The sequence below is a fragment of the Mus caroli genome, chromosome 10 (genome assembly GCF_900094665.2).
Source record: "Mus caroli chromosome 10, CAROLI_EIJ_v1.1, whole genome shotgun sequence".
NCBI lineage: Eukaryota > Metazoa > Chordata > Mammalia > Rodentia > Muridae > Mus > Mus caroli.
In genome coordinates, this window is record NC_034579.1 from 40,912,484 (window position 1) to 40,935,949 (window position 23,466).

At 38.1% G+C, this 23,466-nt stretch overlaps 1 protein-coding gene across 5 annotated transcripts in view; it reads right to left on the reverse strand.

Moving 5' to 3' along the window:
* Nucleotides 1–484: 484 nt before the first annotated feature.
* Nucleotides 485–23,466, reverse strand: part of Lin28b (lin-28 homolog B) — a 101,685-nt gene continuing 78,703 nt past the window's right edge. For all 5 annotated transcript variants that reach the window (XM_029482249.1, XM_029482248.1, XM_029482250.1 and 2 more), the window contains one exon: nt 485–5,277. In XM_029482249.1, coding sequence (XP_029338109.1) covers nt 4,911–5,277 — 367 coding nt within the window. In that variant the 3' untranslated portion in view covers nt 485–4,910. The remainder of the gene's footprint in view (nt 5,278–23,466) is intronic.

Genomic DNA, 23,466 nt, shown 5'->3' on the forward strand with positions numbered 1-23,466 from the left:
TGTTTAGAAAATTCTAAAATGATTTCTCCAAGAGCTTTTTATAAGCTTCATGCCACTCTTTCTGGCCACACAAAGGGTAGGTCTCAATTTAGATGTTTATACAATTCCTGATGATAATAATGGACAATCCAGATGAAGACAAACCACCCCCTTCCTCCCAAAAAAACCTTCCATGTTTTCCACCATTACCAGACCATGCTGAAACCTTTAACTCATCCTGATATTGACAAAAATACCTCTGAAGCCAGGTAGTGGTGGCTCACACCTTTAATCCCAGCACTCGGGAGGCAGAGGCAGGTGGATTTCTGAGTTCGAGGCGAGCCTGGTCTACAGAGTGAGTTCCAGGACAGCCAGGGCTACAGAGAAATGCTGTCTCCAAAAATCCAAAACCATACCAAACTAAACCAAACCGAAAACCTCTGAAAGGGCCCTTTATCCATTTACTTAATTTCTTAATCACAGAAATCACAACACACAAAATATCTCCAAACTCATCTTAAACACCAACATTGTATCTTTTATTTTCTATCATGAAATTTTAAACCTCAAAACATCAATAGCCAACAGAGTAAGACATTCGGTACAAAGACAGTCCTAGGCCCATGTCTGCAGAGAGCAGTCCACCAAGTCTGTGGAATGCACTGTGCCAGTCTAATAGCAACGCCTCCTTTGTTCTTTCTAATGCAAGTTCAAGTGTATCTTTAAAAAATGTTCACTTGTAAACAACATGAATCAAAATGGAGTGAGGTAATCTAAACACTGAATGAGATAATTTCCAAATACTAGATACAACACTGCATTAAAGACATAGAGAAACCAGGGTTCACTTTGGTCTGTATATGGATAGAGTTGTTACCACCACAAAAACAACATACACTAATTAAAGCCAGCCTGGTGCTAAGTGCCTGTGGTTGATAGCCAGAAGTGACTGAAGAGGTAGTTGGTGCCATCATTTCCAAGCTGGGGCCGTCAAGGGGTAAGCCACAGGTGTGTTGCATATCCTGACACTTTCTTGTCGTACAGGACTCCACTGTAAATGCTGTTGTTCTGTTCCAAGTACAAGGTCAACAATGAGTCATAGGTCACTGTCTCACTTTAAACGAACAGGAGGTCACAGATCACACAGGCACAACTTGAAGAGGCTGTTGACAGTATGTAAGACAGAACTGGGTGCTTTCAACAAGTTATTCTTTTTCTAAAACAAATAAATCTCATTAAGACATCTAGAAAATCAAAGTCAGCACAACTCCACTTGCACACACTTCCCTAGATTTTATACCAAAATGGGAAATTACATATATATTTTATGATAAACATTTCTTAGAGAAAACAGATAAATTACTTTAAATTAACTTTAAGACTTACTGAGATTCCCCACATCCTGTATAATTCATCTTACAGTGAATGTTTCAAGGTCTATTAACACTTATGGGCTTCTATTCACAAACTACATACAACCAGCAGCAAGTTAGGCCTGCCCTGGTGCAAAATAAAGCTCAGCCAGAATACAAAAATAATTGGCAATAAAACATCCTATATTTGGGAGGTGGACTGATGCTAATTGATGTCTTTATCTTTTCCTTTAGATTGCACACTAAAATTTCCAAGTGATAAGCAGATAAAAATCTTCCTAAATCTTTCATTTGTAAAAATACATCCAAAGATTAGAAATGCAAGTATAAAAATGTGTCCACTATGACCTGCTGTGTAGAGAACGAACAGTTCGCAGGCTAAAGGCTGGTAGTGAATCGTTTTTTAGGAATTACATTTGTGTTGCTATGAAGGGGAGGTCAAAAGATGGCTCAAACCACACCCCACTATTAGGAATCCCTGCAAAGTGGTGCTCCACAGATCCCATTCCCCCCTGGCTCAAGGCAACACTGCACTTTAAGTTCCCCCATGGCAAGCTGGTGCTAGTTAGTTGTGTGCCTGGGGCTTGGAATGCTGCAGTATGCTTTGACTTCAGTACTGTAGAGATACAAGTGAAGGGGTAGGAATCTTTATAACACTTGTCAGCAAAATACAAACACCAAGTTTCCTTTTGTTATCTCTCCTGCCCCTCACCTCTAGGTAACAGAGTTATTTTCAGGATTGTTTCTGTGTTCTGTTTGGCTTAGGATAAATTAGAGTGTCCATACTTCCTTACATTTAACACATGGTAACTATAAGGAAATGCTTGGAGATTTTGCTACTTAACATGAGAAGTCTATGAGAAAAACAGGTGTTTTTCAGAAACGTGCAGTTGCAAATGCCTATCTGTGCTACAGATTAAAAGCGTCTGTACCAGGGAATTATCAGCAACCCGCAGGCTACAGCAGCATCAAGGTGTGCTCTGTGGTAGTGGGAGGTAGCCATGTGCTGTAAACAGAATTTTCACTTGTGTGAATGAGCAAGGGCTCACATCAGTGAATTCACATCTGCAGGGAGTGGAATTCTGCTTTACAAGACTTTGACATGAAATTTAAAAAGGAAGGACCAATATATGATATTCAGAATTATGATCAATGTCAAACTCAGAGGTAGTTACTAACAAGTATATGTACGTACATAAAGACTTAATTTATTTGGCTTGCTCTGAGAAAGCAGGATTATACATTAGTCTGTAAAAACAAAACAAAACAAAACAAAGTAAAAAAACCCAATAAAAACATTATATGGTATGTTCCCTGAGCAAAGTTCTTTGTCCTGAGCATGTAATAGTGACACTATTTTCATATAAAAAATAAACTTTTAACCATAAGATAGGTTTGGTATGTGCTTTTAGTAAGTCGGTCTGGTTAGATGCTGAAAAAGAAGTTGACTGCACCCATAAGGTCTATATTCAAGTGTTTCTGAATTTTCTACTTTCATTTTTTAAAATGACCTCAGCTTTTAATTTTTACATGTAAACAGAATGTCCAATTTTCAAGTCCATTATTTCCTATTTTGATAGTCAAGGAACTTTGGTTTGAGCGTTCAGAGTGACCTATCATATTTTGCTTGTACAACTGTTACCTTCTTCATTATACTTGGATGACACTTTGATTTGTCTACATAATTTAAGTAAGCTTGAAATCCTCACATAAGGCAAGGCAGCACTTCTCTATGGCTACATCACATTCAATATCGTCAAAGGTAAGCTCTGTATTACAGCACACTGATACTTCAGGAAAACACTATAGGAACTCTCATAAATACTGTCAAGCAATTCAAGCTACTCTGGAAAGGACTGGTAAGCTAGTCGGAGACACTTTCTTCTTCTAGTGGCTTGATGAAACCTTAGCATCACCCAAATCCCATGACAAGACACACAGGAGGAAGTGACTCCTCTGTAGAATGTGTCTCATGCGTTACAATGCTTTCTTGTTTGATTATCTGAGCTTCTACCAACAGGCCCATATAGTTACAGCCAAAATTAGGCACTGCAATCCCTTGGTACCTTCTTGAAGATGTTTCAAAAGTTTGCTCATGACATTTAGAACCAGGCTAACTCCATTCAAAAAACAAAAGAAAACAAAACATGATGGAAAACAGCCCAATACTACGATCAGTTCCTAGCCAATCTTAGCAAACTGAGAATCCATCTGAGAAGATCCTATGACTCGATCTGAGTGCTCATCCTGAATCTATCACACACTTCCGCTTCTGTACTCAAGGAACCTGCCATGGCATCAATATTATCATATAAAGTATTTCTAGCCGCGGAACAGTGGGCACTCTGGTAACTCTGTCCACTCATTCACTCTGCTGGCCATCAAACACTGTTCTTTTTAGTATCAATCATGGGCTGTATCGATTGGGCAACTTAATTTTCATTCTAAGCCCCACTATTTTATTTCTATGCTGCTTTTGTTTGTTTTATAAACAGGTCTGAGACTCTCCAGGGGAAATAAAAACAGCTACCAAAAATACCCAAATAATTAAATTTTTCTCTAAGGCTTCAGTAGTAAGTAAGAGACCTTCCTGATCTAAGTGATGGTTCAAAAGCTACTTAGTCAAAGGAGGCTTCTGTTGCCACAATCTCTTAAAAACCTCAGAGCACTTGTAAAAGACCTAGTATCAAAATACCACTGAAAAGGATCATATTACTATATACATTACCCTCCCCTTCATTTTTCTTAATAGGTATGTAATTTACAATCAAACAGAATAAAAGACACTGAAATATCAGCACAGGAAGTTCACATTCATTGTCTTTTCTGGAGCTACGTATCCAAGGATTAAAAGCTTATGGCAGTCGGAGGCATCTAGAGTTAAGTTACTACCTTCAAACAGGAGAGGACAGATAATAGCAACAGCAAAACACTCTATCAGCATCAAGATAGAGTTATGAATACAGACTTGGGAGGCACCAAGTATCCCAATAGCCTTTAGTACCATTTGACTGGCAGCTCTGAGATCTGAAGTATGCTTTGGTTCACATGAAAGGTAACAGTCACGTGGTCATTTTTTACATAATATAAAAGAAGTAGTATTTAGAAAAAATTCCAAGGGTTAACTCTGAAACCATCTCAAATGCTTCACATGGATTTTCAATGCTTAGAGATGCCCAATTATCTGAGGAAGAGTATGTGCTTTTATCTACACACACACACACACACACACACACACACACACACACACACACAACCACATATATATAAAAGTGTATATATATATATGTATGTGCCTGTACTCTTATGTGAAATCCTCACACATACATACAGATTCAAGTCTCCCCTCTCACTTATGCACATACTATATGTAGTATCTCAAGTCTATAAAACATGACACCCTGCTTAAATGTAGTTTGCTTAAGAGTGATTTGTCTAGTTAAGAACTTCACAGTTCCTCAGCAGTAGTTAAATCCCCGGCCGGCTGGCTGGACCACTGTTCCCCTGTGCTTGCGTGAGGTAGACTTCCCGACCGGGCGAAGAGAACACTGACAAGTACTAAGTCTTTTTCCGTTTCTGAATCAAAGGCCCCTTTTTGTTTTGCTCTCCTATTGCTGCAAACGCTTTCGTGGAAGAAACTTCTTGGGGTGACCTGTCTGAGCGCTCTGCCATTTCTGACTTCACCTCCTGAGGAAACAGTGCTGTGCAGCCATGCCCCCCTCCCACTTCTCTTGGTGCTGCAGAGCTGCATGGCTGGGATTCTGCCTCCTGTCTTCCCTGAGAACTGGCGGGCAGCTGAGCGGCAAGCTTGTGTGGGCAGTTGGCCACCATGTGCATGATGCTCTGACAGTAATGGCACTTCTTTGGCTGAGGAGGTAGACTGCATTCTTTAGCATGATGGTCGAGACCACCACAGTTGTAGCATCTGCAAAGAAAAGAAAAAAAAAAAACTTAAAAGTCGGTACTGTGTATCATTAATTTTAAAAAAATGTAGTGATTATTGAAATAATAATTTACATATATAAAATTTTAAATTACCAAAGTTCAAAAACTATCAATGAGATCAGTTTATTTTAATGTGACTTCTTTAAAGTATATATTATTTATACTGATTGTTTCAAAGATTATTATAAAAAAAACCGTTCTAGCAACTTTATATAATTTAGTTCTGTTAAATACAACACCCAGTGAAAACACATAAAGCACAGTGTGGTAATTAATGTTTCCATATAGAAACTAGTCACTCACCGGGCACTGGTGGCGCACGCTTTTAATCCCAGTACTTGGGAGGTAGAGGCAGGTGGATTTCTGAGTTCGAGGCTAGCCTGGGTCAATGGAGTCAGTTCCAGGAAAGCCAGGGCTACACAGAGAAACCCTGTCTCGAAAAACCAAAAATAAATAAATAGATAGATAAATAAATAAATGAATAAAAATAAAAAAATAAAAACCCACATCAGATCAAAAGCAAAAACTAGTTGCTCAAATTTAACATGCTATCATGAAAGAACAGTTTAACCCACTAGATGGCAGTCAACAATAAACCAATAAACCAAAAACCATATTTAAAACCATTTGGCTTTAAATATGAGGGAGAAGGAAGAAATCACTGGGAGTAGAGGAGGGAGGGACTGGGTGAGAGAGGGGACAGGGAGGGGAAAAGGGTAACATGATCAGGTATTGGAGGGGAGAGAACAAGAGGACCAGTAGAAAGAAACAGAAAACCTCGGGGCAGGGGTGGGGGTGGGGGGGAGTGGCTCTATAATGTACCAGAGACCTGGGAGGTGAGAAACTCAGAACTCAAAGGGAGGGACCTTAGATGAAATGCTCTACAGTGGGGAGAGGGAACTTGTAGAGTCCACCTCCAGTAGAAGGTTCCTGCCTAAAAGAACTTCAGGGACAAAAATGGAGAAGAAACTGAGGGAAAGGAAGTCCAGTGACAGGCCCAAATTGAGATCTAGCTCAAGGGGAGGCTCCAAGGCCTGACACTATTACTGAGGCTATGGAGTGCTTACAGACAGGAGTCTACCATGGCTATCCTCTGGGAGTCCCAACAAGCAGCTGACTGAGACAGATGCAGACACTTATACCCAACCAATGGACAAAAGCTGTTGTTCAATTAGGGAAGAAGCTGAGGAGGAGGGAAACCCCATAGGAAGACCAGAGGTCTCAACTAACCTGGACCCCTGAAATCTCTCAGACACTGAGCCACCAACCAGGCACCATACACTAGCTGATACAAGGCCCCTGACATACAACAGAGGACTGCCTGGTCTGACCCTAGTGAGAGAAGATGCAAGAGATGTGAGGCCCCAGAGAGTGGGGAGGCCTGGAGGGTTGGGGGAGTGGTTCTCTGTCTCCCATCCTCTTGGAGACAGAGAAGAAGGATGGGATGAGGAACCCTCTGAGGAGGGGCAGAATGACTAGACTATAAAAAAGATTAAAGAATAAATCTTTGCCACACTAGGAACTAACTTACTTAGCATTTAGAAAAATTACAAACTGAATTGAGTTTTATGAATGAGTTAAAGATTTCAGTATCTAATAGAACTGAAATAATTTTTGCTTTTGTATAAAATTTACAAGGAAAGTTGATACCTAAGCTGTCTACTAAAAAGGAGGAGGAAGAGGAAGAGGAGGGAGAAGAGGAGGAGGAGGAGAAGGAAGAGGAAGAGGAGGAGAAAGAGGAGGAGGAAGAGGAAGAGGAGGGAGAAGAAGAGGAAAAAGGAGAAGGAAGAGGAAGAGAAGGGGAGGAAGAAGAGGAAAAAGAGGAGGAAGAGGAAGAGAAGAGGAAGAGGAGGAGAAANAAAAGGAGAAGGAAGAGGAAGAGAAGGGGAGGAAGAAGAGGAAAAAGAGGAGGAAGAGGAAGAGAAGAGGAAGAGGAGGAGAAAGAGGAGGAGGATGTAGAGGAGGAGGAAGAGGAAGAGGAAGAGAAGAGGAAGAGAAGAGGAAGAAGAGGAGGAGAAAGAGGAGGAGGAGGAGGAGGAGGAAGAGGAGGGGGAGGAGGAGGAGATTAATCCAGTGTGAGGCAAGACACTGAATGTCCAGACCAGAACACTGCTGAGAAGGAGCCTCCTGAGGACTGAGCAGCCTCCCAAGGATGGAGGCTCAATCAATATGGTCTGATGCTAGTTTGCTGACTAGAAAAATTGACTTTTCTTTCTATAGAAATAACTTCCCATTAGAGTAAACTTTCCTAATCTGAAGTGAGCATAAACGTCATTCTTATTTGTCATTTAAATTTGAAAGCACACTGGGGACAAGGACGGACGGGTTCTATACTAGATGCTAGAAAATCTAACTTCTAGCAACTGAGCAATGTATTTGCTCAGTTTCAATCATAATTGCTATTTTCATTTTTCAAAACAGTTTAAAAAAATGGAGACATTAAGCACTCTTATTTTAAAAAGTTTTTTCTGAGTTTTAAAGATAGCATTTACATAGTAATTTATTCCAAATCAAGTGTCTTAAGGTTTTTAACTTTAAATCCCTCTTCAAGTACACTTATGATTCTATACTTCTAATTATAAATCAATATTTTTTAAAAAATAAGGAAAAAAATGTGATAAATGTAAAATTTTGTTTCAGACCATGTAATGTCAAAAATTATGACTAATTACATTTGTATGTTCAAGAACACCAAACTTAAAAACTTACATTATTTTACATTTCAAAGATAAACTACTAGTTATTAGTAATTTAACAAGCAGTGTATGCTGGAGACTCAGTATTTTATTTTCTAGAGTCAGTTATAAAGAATGCAGGTTTTCTTCCAGCAGAAGCTAAGGTTGACCATCGTCGTCTGCTTCTCTGTTGGTCAGTATCATTTTACAGAGCGCACAGAATGGGCTTCTATTCTTTGTAATAATCCATGGGTATTTATCTTAGTAGACTGTATCATATTTTCAAAAGTAAAGAGAAAAGCCAAGAAACACAGTGTCCCAAATATTTGCTGCTTAAACGCACACTATAGTAAATGAACAAGAACTGCAATTCAGATACAGCATAAAAACAAATGATACAAAGTGCCAGCCAATGCTTGAAATTCAGACCCTCAAAAATACACTGGAAAATGCCATCTATGAATATGACCATATTACTTACATTACTTATAGTTCTTGTCTGTAACGAGCAGTGAGATTCTTAAACTGAACTTGCCTTTGGCACACTCATAAAACATCTTATTTTGCGTTACACTCACATCTGAGGACAGATGTGAGTACAGCCAGGAGCTCATTTTCAAAGGCAGCAAATAGGTGAGGATAAGTAACAGCACGGTTTCTCACACGCACACCAGTTCCAGTCACCGTGGGGTACATAGTGCTTCATCCACCTCAGGGAACCACTCTGCCCACTCACTCAACAAGGGCCTGCGTGTCAGATTCCATGCTTACAGATGGAGTCTGAGAGCATCATGCTTTGTACGTCTGGTTGTAAAAGTGATTTTAAAGACAAATAATAATTTTAGTTTCCGTGTACTTAAATGTGCATATTTACTTGTGTGACTTTTCACATGATGTTAACACTGTGTTAACATTAGGCCCCATTTCCTTTCCTTTCACATTGGAAGATTGGCACTCACTGTAAAAACAGCATTATTTATTCTCCTCCTCTATTTAATCATTCAACATCAATTGCTCTTACTAAGAATGCAGATCCTGGCTCCTTATGAAACCCAGATTCTATCCTAATTGACTGACACCAAAATGCTGACGCTCAGCTCACAGGTGACGCCACAGCCACACAGGTGAAACCTGATGTATGAGCTTCTGGACCTTCGTCCATACTTCACACTTCTCCAAATCAGTCTGGTTTTGTTCATTTGAGTGGAGTTTATATTACAATGTGGGTATCAAAATGCTAAATGTACCATTATAGAGCTACATACCTAACAAACGCCAGGATGGAGTGTGTCATGATCAAAGGACTATACTAAGAAAACTACAGTCATAGTTTGTAATAAATTCCAACAGCTTGACCTAAAAATTAAAATGTTCTGTTTGCCTGGCATGTAGACCTTGGAACAGATCTCACCAGGGTTTTAAAAAATTAAACCAAACAAATCATCTATGTTCAGTGTGTTACAAATGGGAGCTAACGGCACCAAGGAGACTTTTTTCCACATTAAGCATAAAGATTACCAAAAATGACCACATTAATTTTAGAAAACTATTAAGTTCTTAGTGGAATCATTGATAGATACTTCAATTCCAATGACTTAGTATACATTCTTTAAGTATTATTTATTATAGTTTAGAAGATTTTAAAGATGAAATATAAATTTAGAGTCAACCTTTTAAGACTACAAAATTACAATTAAAATTTCTAATTGAAAGAATTATATCAGCAGATGAAGAGAAGAGCTAAGATTGCAAAAATAAACAAAAAACTCACAAATCTCTTAAGCCTTTACAGTCATTTACTTTATCACATTATGAAATAAGCACTTGTATATGTATATGCATGTGTATATATCCAAATTTCTGATGCTTCTGTTTTAAAATTAGAACTTTGATTCAAAAATTGGAATTCAGATGTAACTATTACTCTTAGGAAATTTATTTTCATCAAAATAAATTAATAAGAAAATCCTATTTTCTTTTTTGGAAAAGATTTATTTCTGAGGCTGAAGAGATGGTCAGTGGATTGCAGTTCAGCCTTCCATTGTCCATGCTGAGGCACCATGACTTCCTGGGAACTCTTGCTCCAGAGGATGGGACACTTGTTGCCTCTACTAGCAGCTGAACTCACTTGCACAGACCCATACATACACACAGAACTAAAAGAACATCTTCCAAAAGATGTTTTTACTTATGTGTATGCACGCCTTTAATCTCCGCACTTGGGAGGCAGAGAGAGGCGGATCTCTGTGAGTTTGAGGGCAGTCTGATCTAAGAAGCAAGTTCTAGAATAGCAAGGGCTACACAAAGAAACCCTGTCTTGTGGGCTAAAAACAGATTGTAAGTCAAAGCTCTATTTGATACACAATAACGGATGCTGTCAGACTGACTCAGCAGTTCTGGCCAGAAGAGAAGACTGACATCAAGGCCTGGCTGTCTGAAGGAATCACAATTAAATTCTGCTGGCTAGAGTGAATATAAATTGGGATTGCCTTTCTTGAAGAATAATTTAACAGCAAATTAATACATATGCCCCATGCTAGCAACTATAGCTGTAGGCTACACATTCACCATGGTGAGAAGCACAAATATTGTGAACTAAAGCTTTGTCCATACAAAGTTAGAAAAGTAAACAATAATAAGAACAAATGCTTTCAGGAAAACCAGGTGGTCTGGCTAGAGTATAAAAGAGTAAAGTACTAAGCTATGTATAAAATATATAAAACTATTTAGATACAGAGGTAGATATATCTATATACAGTGATATGGAGAAATCTCCAAGACAAATTATTTATTAAAAATTAAATACAAACAATAAAATATACTCACCTTTATGCTTTATACATATTATACATGATTAAATAACTTTATGTGTTTTAAGTGAATGGCAAGATGCTGAAGGATAAATGGTTACGAAACAGTGTCAGTATTTGCCAAGGTAGCTAGTAAGGCAATGTTTCATTCCTCCATGAGATGCTACAGCTCCCTTTTAAAATAGCCAAAGAATCAATATATGTTGTTTGTGTAATGAAAAAGAAAGCAATTGAAATATTGAAATTTATTTCTATTCTATAATTTGACTTTCACTATTATTCCAAGTGGTGACAGGACTACTGTATAACAGTAGTCCAAAAATCCTGGAAACTCTTTTTAAAATACAGACCCATCAAGTCAAAACCTTTGATTGCGCAGGCTGCAGCTATTTGAGTTCCAAGTCTCTATACTACTAATGACTGTGTTAGGGATCCTATAACAAATATGGTCAGGAACAAAGTAGACTTCTCAAGGTACTGTTTCAACAGTCAGGAATGAAAGAAGCAGAGATGGGAGAGAGAGAAGGGAAGGAAGGTAGGAAGGGGTTAAGTGCTTGTAATTGTTTCTTTCATGGGATACAAAACTGACTTCTTGTTCCTGGTTGCCTTAGTTGAAAAGATTTCAACTTCTCACTAAAACACTATATAAACCTCCTGAGTTTAACTTTAGAGCTGGCTTTTGTGCTCTAAGACCACAATGCAATTATGAGTATATCAATCAGTAACAGACTCAAACTGTGTGGACTTGTATCATCAAAATGGATGAGAGGACTAACATTTCTCAATCAACTGCTACTTATTAAAAGAATTTGTTTTGGTTTATGGTTCCAGAGGTCTACAATGGTGAGGGAGCCATGGCAGTATGAAACATCATCAGGAAAGTGAAAGATCACAATTCTCTCCACAATACCAAGGCACAGAAAGTGGGATAAGGCTATGAACTCTCAAAGGACCCTCCCTATATGCTTCTAACATACTTCCTTTAGCAAGGTTGTATCTTCTAAAGATTCTGTACCTTGTCAAACAGTCCCACCAACTGAAGGTCAAGTGTACAACCCCTGAGCCTATGGAGGTCCCAGATCACTCAGACTATAGCTTACAAATTGTCTTGCAAACTTGGTTGATTTTTATTAGAAAATTTACTTTCCATGCTGTTTATAAAAATGACTTTATTTTAATTATTAAGCTGTATGTTCCCTAAAACAATATCCTTAAGTACCAATAGCCTATTCTTTCTCTTCTTCTGTCACTCAGATTAGATTCTCAGCAATATTAATATAAAAGTAAAATTCCAACAATATAATTGCCAATCAGCTCTTTTTAGTCCCCAATAAAAGGAAGGTGTTTGGATGCCTTTTTCCCAGTTCTGGGTGGTGTGAACCCAAAATGAAATTTGAAACTAAAACTTATGACAGTAGAAACAAATTCTCTTTTAATCTCAGTTTCAGACTAGTTAAACTAAGGTGGGTTTTGTAAGAGGTTCAGAGGGAAGTCTCTTGCCAGCTACTCTACTGACCTCTTTTAGTAGTTGGTTATATTGAAAAATTATCTCTACCTCTTACTGGTGAGTGGGGTCAACTGTTTAGAATATCCATTCAATCACTGTACTACAAGAAAAAAAGTACTCAAAGTATACACTATGTACAAAACGTTGTAGTAGATCCCATGACAGGGGTAGTGATAATTAGCTAGATAATAAAATTTACATGTTTATGTGGTCACCTTATTTGATGTCTTCTTTTTCTTGAACTGCTTCGAGTTTATTAGCTTTTTGGCTCTAATTAATGATGTGGTGGGGCTTGTAACAACAAGTAAGAATGTACCCAATAAATATGGAATAATGGAAACCAACTAAAATACACTGAGAGCTCTTCTTGTAAGCTTTGTCATCTTAAAAAAACAACAAAATGGAAAATGAGGGCAGATGTCAGAAAAACTGCAGTGCTGGTCACTGAGAAGAAGAGATGGAAAATGCTGTAGTGGGGTTTTGTATTTTGTTTGTTTGTTTGTTTGTTTTGAGACAGGACTTCTCTGTGTAGCCCTGGCTGTCCTGGAACTCACTTTGTAGACCAGGCTGGCCTTGAACTCAGAAATCCACCTGCCTCTGCCTCCCAAGTGCTGGGATTAAACTGTAGTGGGTTTAAAAAAGAAGAGATCACAGAAGGGGAGAGAAATCATCAGAGACCTGTGGGGGAGGGGTGGTGCCAAAGGGAGCCTTTTCAGGCCAGCACAGTTCATTCAGGGATGGTTATAAACCTGGTATTTTGAGGTTTATTTCATTACATTTAAAAACACTTGGTAGATTCTGCAGCAACTGCATGAAACAATAACCATTTGTTTAGAGTGACTTATTTTGTATCACAACATGAAGAGCAAAATATTGAATTCTAGGTCTTAAGTTAAACCTTTATTTGAAATAAATATTATCTCCCTTTTGGGTGACAAGCAACATCCCAGACAAATAATTTGTTCTGGGTAATGGAAAAGACTAATGTGTCTGTCTATCTGTCTGTCTGTCTGTCTGTCTGTCTGTTTTTAAGGGAAAGATGTACTCAAAGGCAGACAACTTAATGCTTTCTAGTTTCTTGGGAGTAAAAGCAGCTTGCTAGAAACAGGGCCGAATCCACTCACAGTGACCTCTCTGCAGAACCAGACAATGAAGAGGGAGAGTCTAGGTCAGAAGTGACTTCCTTTTATGCTAATTAGCATAAGCTAATGCCTTTCTCTGCAGTAGCAGTGGCACAAGTGCAAACTGGCATTCTACCCAAAAGCTTTTAGCCTTCCTTTTATTATTTGGCCACATATCTTTAGGAATAAAGTATTTTACATACAGAAAGAATATATATTTAACTTACCTTAGAATGATTAAAATAAGAGGTAACTGCTTGAATGGATGAATCTGAGAGGAATGTATAATTAATGGTAATGTTTGTTTGTTTGTTTTTTTTTCCAGACAGGGTTTTTCTGTATAGCCCTGGCTGTCCTGGAACTCACTCTGTAGACCAGGCTGGTCTCGTACTCAGAAATCTGCCTGCCTCTGCCTCCCGAGTGCTGGGATTAAAGGCGTGCGCCACCACTGCCCGGCTAAAGGTAATGTTTGCTCACTTATTTATTAGCAGTGTGGCTGGAAATGTAAAAGTCTAGACGTACCTCTCATGGGACCATGCCAAATTCTCTAGGGTCAGAGATGTGACAAGGCTTTGCTGAAAGGTACACAATTCCACCAGAACTGTGTCAATTTTTACAATTATTATTTTTGATACAAGCTTTGGTGTGATTGCACTAAAATTTTATCCCCTAAAAAATGAAATTTGGGCTGGAGAGATGGCTCAGTGGTTAAGAGCACTGACTGCTTTTCCGAAGGCCCTGAGTTCAAATTCCAGCAACCACATGGTGGCTCACAACCATCCATAATGAGATCTGACTCCCTATTCTGGAGTATCTGAAGACAGCTACAGTGTACTTACATATAATAAATGAATATTTTTTTAATAATGAAATTTATTTTAATAATGAACACTGGACTGGGTGCTAATCATGAGGGTACACACCTGTGATCCTGGAACTTGGGAGCAGAGGCAGGATTTCTAGGCCACTTTGGTCCAAATAGTGAGTTCCAGATTAGCCAGAGCACATAGTGAGAACTGATTTCAAGAAAGTTTAAATAATAAATAAATAAAATACTAGACTGGAGCACAAGAAATTTTAAAGAGTTTGATCACTACTTGATAAAGGAGTAATTTATAATCTCCCAAGTGGATATAAACATTAACAATGTATGAAAAACTTAAATAATACTGTAAAAATATTAGATATATAAAACATGGATTTCAAAAGTATCAGTGCTGTCTCTCTCCCTCCATCCCCCCGACCCCCCCTGTTAAAAAAGAAGGTAGAAATTTTAGAGGAAGAGCGATGAAGAAATTGCAGGTCAATTTTTGGTAACACAGCTTCATTAACTGTGCAGCTAGATAAGTTACATAGGTCATGCTGCTTCTTTGCAAGACGATGTCCATAGCAGGAAAATTAAAGATGTTATTCTGGGGGTAGCTAATGGTATATCTGCTGTGTTATGCAGAACTCTGGCGTTACATGATAGAGTTACCTTTGATACAAATAATGTTGCTAGGATCTGAGCTTTTATGAAGACACGATTAAAATACTCCTTTCTGTACTGTTACATTTTACTGAATTTGAACTATATTATTGAATTTTTAAGGATAGTCTTAAGTTTATTTTATATAATTAACACTTATTTATAGAGGATTAGCCTTGGAGCATTGGTTCAATATGATTTATCTAAAATGTGCCCTTGGGAACAATTTATGTGTAAGAGACTAAAGAAATTTGTACCAAACCACTTTCTGTCTTAATAAATACATGGGAATCAGAAAGAGATAAAACCTTGGCCTAGAGAGGTGGCTCAGAGGCTAGGAAAGCTTCCGGTTCTTCCAGAATTCCTTAGTTTGGTTCCAGGCACCCAAATCTGGCAGCCCTCAATTTCGTGTTAACTCAAGCTCGAGAGGATCCAAGGTCATCTTGTGACTCCTACTGGCACCTGCACTCACACTGGCACACACCTGCTTCAGTACTTATAAGTAAGAACTAAACTGAAAAAAGGAAAGACAGAATTAAGACTGTTTTGTTTAAGGCACTAAGGATACTTCTAATGCTTGGTGAATTCAATCTTTCATTGAAGCCCAGTCACGGCTGAGGAAAATGACCACCAAGATGAGAAGGAAATAACCTGTCCTACTTCCCTGGTCAAATTGGTTCTCTTGTAAATGACTACACATTACCCTTTGCCAAAAACGCGCATCCTAAAATTGCTCACCATGTAGGCAGGTGAAAATTGATCAAGTTCAATTGCTATAATGTTCAGATAACTTCTGTTAAATGAGGTATTTTTTCCTTTTATGTAGGTCTTATCTTGAAAATTAAGAGCTGAAGATGAAATCATGAACATTTTCCCTGCCCGTAGGACTTCTGTTTCGTGATCTTGCAGGGATGCTTTATGCCAGGAAGGTATACATGGGGACTATGCTTGATGAAGTTAAACATCCCTGCAATCTTTTTTTTTGACCACTAATGTCTTAAGAGGTGGGTCTCAGGATTTGGAACAATGGCTCATCAGGTAAGAGCACCTGCTGGTCCTGCAGGGCCTGGTACTAGTACCTACACCAAGTGGCTCCTAAACACCTTTAACTCCAGTTACAGTGAATCTGTCGCCCTTCTATGCAGGCCATATGATGCACATACATACATACATACATACATACATACATACATACATACATGCAAGAATATATAAATAAATCCTTAAAGAATTATGCCTCACTACTTGACTCTGTGGAGACACTGAAATCTCTGAGGTGGTGTCAGGCTGTTTATATAAGTCCAAAACCTCTTAATAATTGCTAATGATTAGGGTTAGATTACATAGGCTAAAGCACTGATTTGGTATATATTCCTAAGTCAAAGGAAAAATGGCTTTTAATGAGGACAATTCTGCAGGGATAAGAATGATTTCTTCCAATCATCTTATGGATTTAGCTGATGAAAATTTACATGAAGAAACAAAGTCACTATATATTTTTTGTTGATGAAATCTTATAGTTGTAATAAAATTTAAAATTTCTGACACAATAAAAGTGATATTTAATAAGACAAATATTTTAAAATATGATAGCTACAACAATTTATAACACCTAAATTATGGAGCAGTGAAGGTGTTCAGTAACAAAGCCATAGATAAAGAAAATGTATTATATATACACAATGGAATTTCAGACATGAAAAAGAAGGAAAATAGATGTAACTAAAAACAATCGTAATCATATTAAGTAAATTAAAGAAGCCTCAGAAAGACTACTATCTTCTGTTGTCTCCCATTAGTGGTTTCTGTATTTTATATAGAATATACATACATACATAGAATCATATATGTATATATGACAGCAGGAGTAGAGGTGAACCAGTCTAAAGAATCAGTGGGTGAGGGAGGACTATATGGGAAGAATATGAGCATACAGTACACAGCTGTGCGAAAATGTCCTTATGTAACTATGTCACATACAATGTACATATACAGTGATTTTTATTTTAATGTGATAGCTATAGTGTGATAGTTGAATAAGAATTGTCTCTGGCATTTGAATGGGTGGTTGACGGTGCTATGTGGGGAGGGTTAGGTGGCTCAGCCTGGTTGGAGGATGTATGCCATTGGGAGTGAGCTTTGAAGGTAAAACGTGTCACCTACTTCCAGTTCGCTCTCTGCTCTGTATGAGTGGTTTAAGATGTGAGCCCTCAGATTTCTGCTCCTGGCACCTGCTACATGCTGTCATGATGTCCCAACCTTTATGGACTTCAACTCTCTAAAACTGTGAGCCCCAGGAAACTCTTCCTTCTGCAAGCTGTCTTGGTCATGGTGTCTTATCACTGAGGTCAGGTGTGTTGATGTACATGCACCCCAGAACAAGAGAAGTTGAAACAGAAGAAAGGATAATTAAACCAAGGCACAACCAACTTTATATAAAACCCCGAGGAAGAAACAAACAACCCTCAAGTGGTAAAGTGTTGTGCTTTACTGCAATGGAGGTGAAGTTCTCTTCACATAATTAAGTTTTATAAACTGAATGAATGTAACACATGTACAAGGGAAAGTTGTGCTTCACTGGTCTAGTCTAGGACCAGGACACATACCTCTAGATGGTCTGGTTTTGATTCCCTAAAGGCTACCTTATATTTCTTTATATGGTTTGATAACTAGCAGCAATACTGACTTGCCTCTCTATTGAGTGGCGAGTTGTCCCTGGGCAGATGGAGTTCTGTCTGTTCCCTTCTCACTGCTCACGTTGCATCAGAATATTTATGCCAGCACTCCTAGGCTCCAAAGGCAGCTGCTCTTTAGATTCTCCTTTGAACCAGGTATAACATCTGCCCAGGTCTCTTTTAAGTGATATTTAATGCATACTCCTGTGGTATTCATATAAGTCATGTTATTGTTGTTCTTAAATCACCCCTTACCATATAATAATCATGTACCACAGAAGCCATGATGTGAGACGCAAACAAAGTCTCTCAAGCATATGGACTCTAGACATAGAGAAGGCCAACTAACTTTAACTTTCTGGGTCCAACTTTAGGTTTGGTTTTGGTTTTGGTTTTAGGACAGAGTTTCTCTGTGTAGCCCTGGCTGTCCTGGAACTCAAGAGATCTAGCTGCCTCTGCCTCTCAAAGCTGGAGTTAAAGTGTATCGCCACCGCCTGGCCAAATTGACTTTTTGTGTTTTTTCCCTGTGATGCTTCTTTTCTTAATTTGAAACATTTTGTTCTTATTATTACTGGAAATTATTTCTAACATGCTAAAAGTAAATTATAAAACTATTATTATATTATCATTATGTTTGTAACACAATTAATTAGAATTATGTTTATATACTAATATAACTAAATGAGTAAAGTTCTAAAAATACAATTAAAATATTAATAACATAAGAAGGTGCTATGAGGAGATGGAAATAAGACAGGATGACAGGTCACCCAGACAGAACGTAACCTGGATACAAATCATCAAGTTTCATTTTCTTACTCACATCTTGAAGCACTCTCTGATCTTCCTAAGAATGTGTGAAGGATGGAATTTTTTTAACCTTCCACTAAACATACTTAAGAACTTAAAACCCTTCACCTTTCATTCATACAAGTACAGATGTCACTAAAGATGTTCACAATTGCTAGACAAGTAAGAGCAAATACAAAAAGAGACTAGCACTTCACAATAACAACATTGCGATATTACTCATGAGAAAAACGTCTACCTTTACATAAGAAAATATCCATAAGAAATCCTCTCAAGAACTAATAAAAAAATACATTTCTAGAGACAAAAGGAAAATTTACATTCTAGTTAATAATTCTAGAAAAAAATGTTATTATGCAATACATGTAGATAAAAACTTTCCAAACCCCTCCTTTTTATATTTGTGGAAGGAAATCTGTGTGGCATAGCTCATAGGTAAACAAATGCTTGAGACAATAAAAAGAGGGCTATGCCTTAAATCTTCTCAGTTACCAATGCCCCTTCTTCCATGTAATCCCGATTACCTCATCAGTATCCTTGTAAGAAAATGTCACTTTGATGGGGGTGAGAGATGAAAAGACAGGAGAAGTTTCTACAGAGATGGAAGGGGAGAACGAAGGTGGCAGAGGCAGGAGGATATCTGAAATTCAGGGTCAGCCTGGTTTACACAGCAAGTTCCAGGCCAGTTAGAGATACAGTGAGATCCTGTTTCAGCAATTAAGAAAAAATGGGAAGAAAAGAAAAAGAAGGAAAGAATGAAAGGAAAAGAAAACAGGAAGGAAAAACAAATCCACTGACTTGGTCACTCTGACTAATGTCAAAGATAAGAATCTTTTATAAAGACCTACAGAAGCTGCCGCCCCCTCTTCAATAGGACCATAAAATCACAAACAATTTAATCTATTCCATTTGAGGGCATGAGAGTAATCACAAGTAATAAACAGGAGTCTCTTCTTTTAGATTTGGACCAGTATTTACAAGATTGTAGGTATATCACCATCATTCTACAGTATTGGGATAACAATTTGGATTTGTTCCATTTACATTTTTACTAATTTTCAATATTTTAATAGGGCATCATTTTATTTATAAATATATGTAATCTTACTTTAAGATATCTTTAAGAGTCTTCTGGCTTGGCATTGTGATACATTTCTGTCATTCCTGCTATTCAGAAAGCTCAAGAGGGAAGACAACAAGTTTGAAGACAACTCAAGAATACCCTTAACTTACACACACACACACACACACACACACACACACACACACACTGGGTCAGGGAGAGTAAAGATCAAATTAAATACCTTCCTAATAATACTATTTGTATTTTACAGATACTCTTCAAGTAATTATATTTTCCATTTCTTGTACAATTGATTTTCTTTGCCTTCTTCTTAGTTAGAGCTATTATTGCTATGATGAAACACCATGATCAAAAGCAACTTAGGGAGGAAAGGGTTTATTTGGTTTACATATCACAGAGGAAGCCATCAAAGGAAAAAACTGGAAAGGATCTTGGAGGCAGGAGGAGCCAATGCAAAGGTCATGTAGGGGCACTGCTTACTGGCTTCCTCCTCATGCTTTCTTTTAGCACACCTCAAAACAGATCAAGGGTGTCGCCACCACAACAGGCTGGTCATTCCCTCATTGATCACTAAGAAAAAGCTCTATAGACTAGCCTGATTATATCCCAATCTAGAGGCATTTTCTCAACTGAAGTTCCTTCCTCTCAGATAACTATAGCCTAGGACAAGCCAACATAAAAGTAGTCAGCACACCTATTCTTCATTTTTAGAGGAATGAAGGGTGAAAACTAAGTCCCTGCATACAATAAGCACTTACCTACCTCTGTGGTATACTTCTGGTCCCTACACTTGTATTTTGATGAAATGCCAGAAAATTGATCTGCTTTGTTACAGATGCAGCTTATCTTTTCACACATATTTCACCGTTCAACATTCACTATTTGGTATTATTCTGATTTATACCTTGGAATAACTAAAAATCAATTCCAGGATAACACAGTCCCTATGTATTCTTCCAAAGAATTATACAAATGAAGAAGGATATAAAGAACTGACTTGAGCCCTATTTTCAGCACACACATCAAAAGTCCAGCACCAGACAGGTAGGCGGGAGGATGGCTGAAAGTTCCAGGACAGCATGGGCTATAGTGAGACAGGCATGACACAAAGACCCAAAGGAGGAGTGGCAAGGTGAGGTGCCTGCTGCCAAGCCTGATTACCTGAGTCTAATCCTCAGAAAGCTCATGGTGGAAAGACAGAAAAAACTCCCACAGGTTGACTTCTAATCTCCACATGTGTATGCTGCAAAATTATTAAATAAATATTTTCTCTTTTTAACTGTGAGAGGATAAAAAAAAGAACGTGTCTATAGTACAGCTTTAAGAGCAGGAGATCTGCTCCCCTGTATTTCAGAGGCCAATCTCTTGCCTTGGCTCCTAGGATGCATGCTTTATTGTACTGGCTTGCTTTTCATCTCACTGACAAATTCTGTTTTCCCAAATAGAAAACTTGTATGGTTATGAGGATGGGCCAGTGCGTGAGTCATTGCTGAGCAAGCATGGGAATCTGAGTTTGAATCCCAGCATCCAGGTTAAAGAAAGAACTAAGGAACTAAAATTGAACTATACTGCCGGTATAACAATTAATCTCCAGAATTCAATAGAAAAACAGACACTAAGGCTGAGGATAGCTCAGCCATTAAAGTGCTCACCATACACGTATCCGCACCTAGGTTCGGTCCCCAGAAATTATATTAAAATGGCAAGTGAGGTGGTGTGTGCTTGAAACCAACACTGGGAAGATAGAGACAGGTAGATCCCTAGGCTTCATGTCAGGCCAGCTAGCTCAGTCTATGAGGCAAATTCTAGGTCACCGAGAAAACATGACTCAGAAAGCAAGGTAGAAAGTACTTAAGGGAATGGCACCTGAGAAAAACAACCTGTGCTCTCGAAACACACATGCACACACTGCTGTCTAAGCAATTCCCTCTGCATTGAAGCATTCTGTTCTGGAGGGAGGAAGGGGACTCATCACTAGGTCCTCCCCGAAGCTGCATAAGCTGTAAACAATGGGTGAGAAGATTCTGTCATGGAAGCTGCCTGTAAGCTGGGCAGAAAATCTGGGGATACAGCTTTCCCAGGTTGTCAGTCATATTGTTGTGAGCTTTACAGCAATGCAGCTACTTCTGAGTCAACCATGCTCCTGTAAATAACTCCTCAGCCAAGTTCCTATAAGTCAACCTAAAAAGCTAAACTTGGGTGGGATGTATCCTTGGTCTGCCACTGGTGTTCAATCAGGGACGACTAGACATTTATTCATATATCCTCAGGGAGAATCCCACAAAGGGTACAGACTTGAACTCAAAATTGAATTGAATTGAACTCAAAATTCCTGCAGCAGCAGAATTCATGAACCAGGTTTCTGGAGACAAAGGCTATATGCAAAGGCAGCTCCACTCCAAACCACAAATACTTCTGATTAAGCACTCTGCAAAACAGAGCAAGAAAGGCTTTATTATTTGAAGAGAGATAAACAGAGATACCTGAGTCGGCAGTGGTCGGAAATACTGTCTAGCCAGAGCATATAGAAACCACATTGAAATTTAAATCCAGAAACATAGAAATTTACTTAATCACAGTAACCTTTTGCCTTATAGAAAAAGAACCACACTTTAAAGAAAGGAAGGGCTATTCTCTATGACCCAGCAACAAAACCCAATAGATCTACCTTAACTTACAACAAAAGTAAAGCCAGAGTAAAAAATTCAGTAATACCACAGCATATAGGCCCAAACTCAATGCCTTATAAAGTTAAAATAACCCATACAGTTTACAACCTATCAGTCCAACAGTTTGGATAGAACAGCAAATTACTAGACATAAAAAGCAGGACAAAGTAACCCATATATATTCTAGGGGAAAAACATTCAAGAGGCTCAAATTTTCTAAACAGGAAGAAAACGAAGCAAGAAAACAATCAAACAAAAACATCAAGACAGCTGTTATATATACACTCAACAACTTTTTTAAAAAGTGGAAAATTATGACAGAAAAGTTACAGAAATTTTAGACTTGAAAGTTACAATGTTTAAAATGAACAAACTTACTAATAGAGTAAAAATATCTAAGAAACTGAAGAAGCAGTAATCTTGGGCTGCCAAGATGGGTCAGCTGATGAAAGTATTTGCCACTAAGCCTGACAACATGCCTTTGAGTTCCAGAACACCATGGTGGAAGGAGAGAACTAACTTCTAAAAACAGTCCTCTGACCTACACACATATGCCAGAGCACTCCTGTGTAAACATACATACAAAACTAATAAATGAGGATTTTTAAAAATAAATCAGCAAACTTAAGGATTGGTGACAGAAGCATTGATAGAAACTGATTACAAAGAGAAGATTTTAAAAACAAAAACAGAGGTCAACTATGTGTGGTAGATGGCCCCACACCTAGGAGCAAATGAATGGCACAAATTGGACCTAACTAGTTATTTAATGTTTTTTAAATAACTAGTTAGGTCCAATTTGTTCAGCAGTGCAGAAGTCAGGGGGAGAAGTGAAGAGGTGAGTATGATCAAAATATATTATATACAGTTCTCAAAGAGCTAATTAACACATTAAGAACCAAGTGAAACCAAATAGGAGCTCTGTGATATACAGGGCAATCATAAAATAGTCTGAGAAGTGCAATTAGTAACTGGGAGGTGATAGGAGAGAGGGACAGAGAGGGTAACAGGGGAAGCTGGGCATGGTGTTACACATCCGTAATGCAGGCAGGCAGGCTGAAACAGAAGTCTATAGTCTGAGAGCTAAACAGCAAAACCTGTTTCAAAATAACAGCAAAGCCACAAAAAACCATACAAGAGCACCTGAAGAAATAATGGTCAAATTTCCCAAGTTTTATGAAAGTCTTAAATCAACAAACTAACAAAACTCAATAAAATTCAATGATGAATTCAAAGAAAACCACAATTTGCCATGTTCTAATTCAAATAATTAAAACCAAAATAAAGGAACAACAGGGGGTGGGGGACTCAATTCCTGTTACAAAACAGAAAAAAAAAATCATGTGTAGG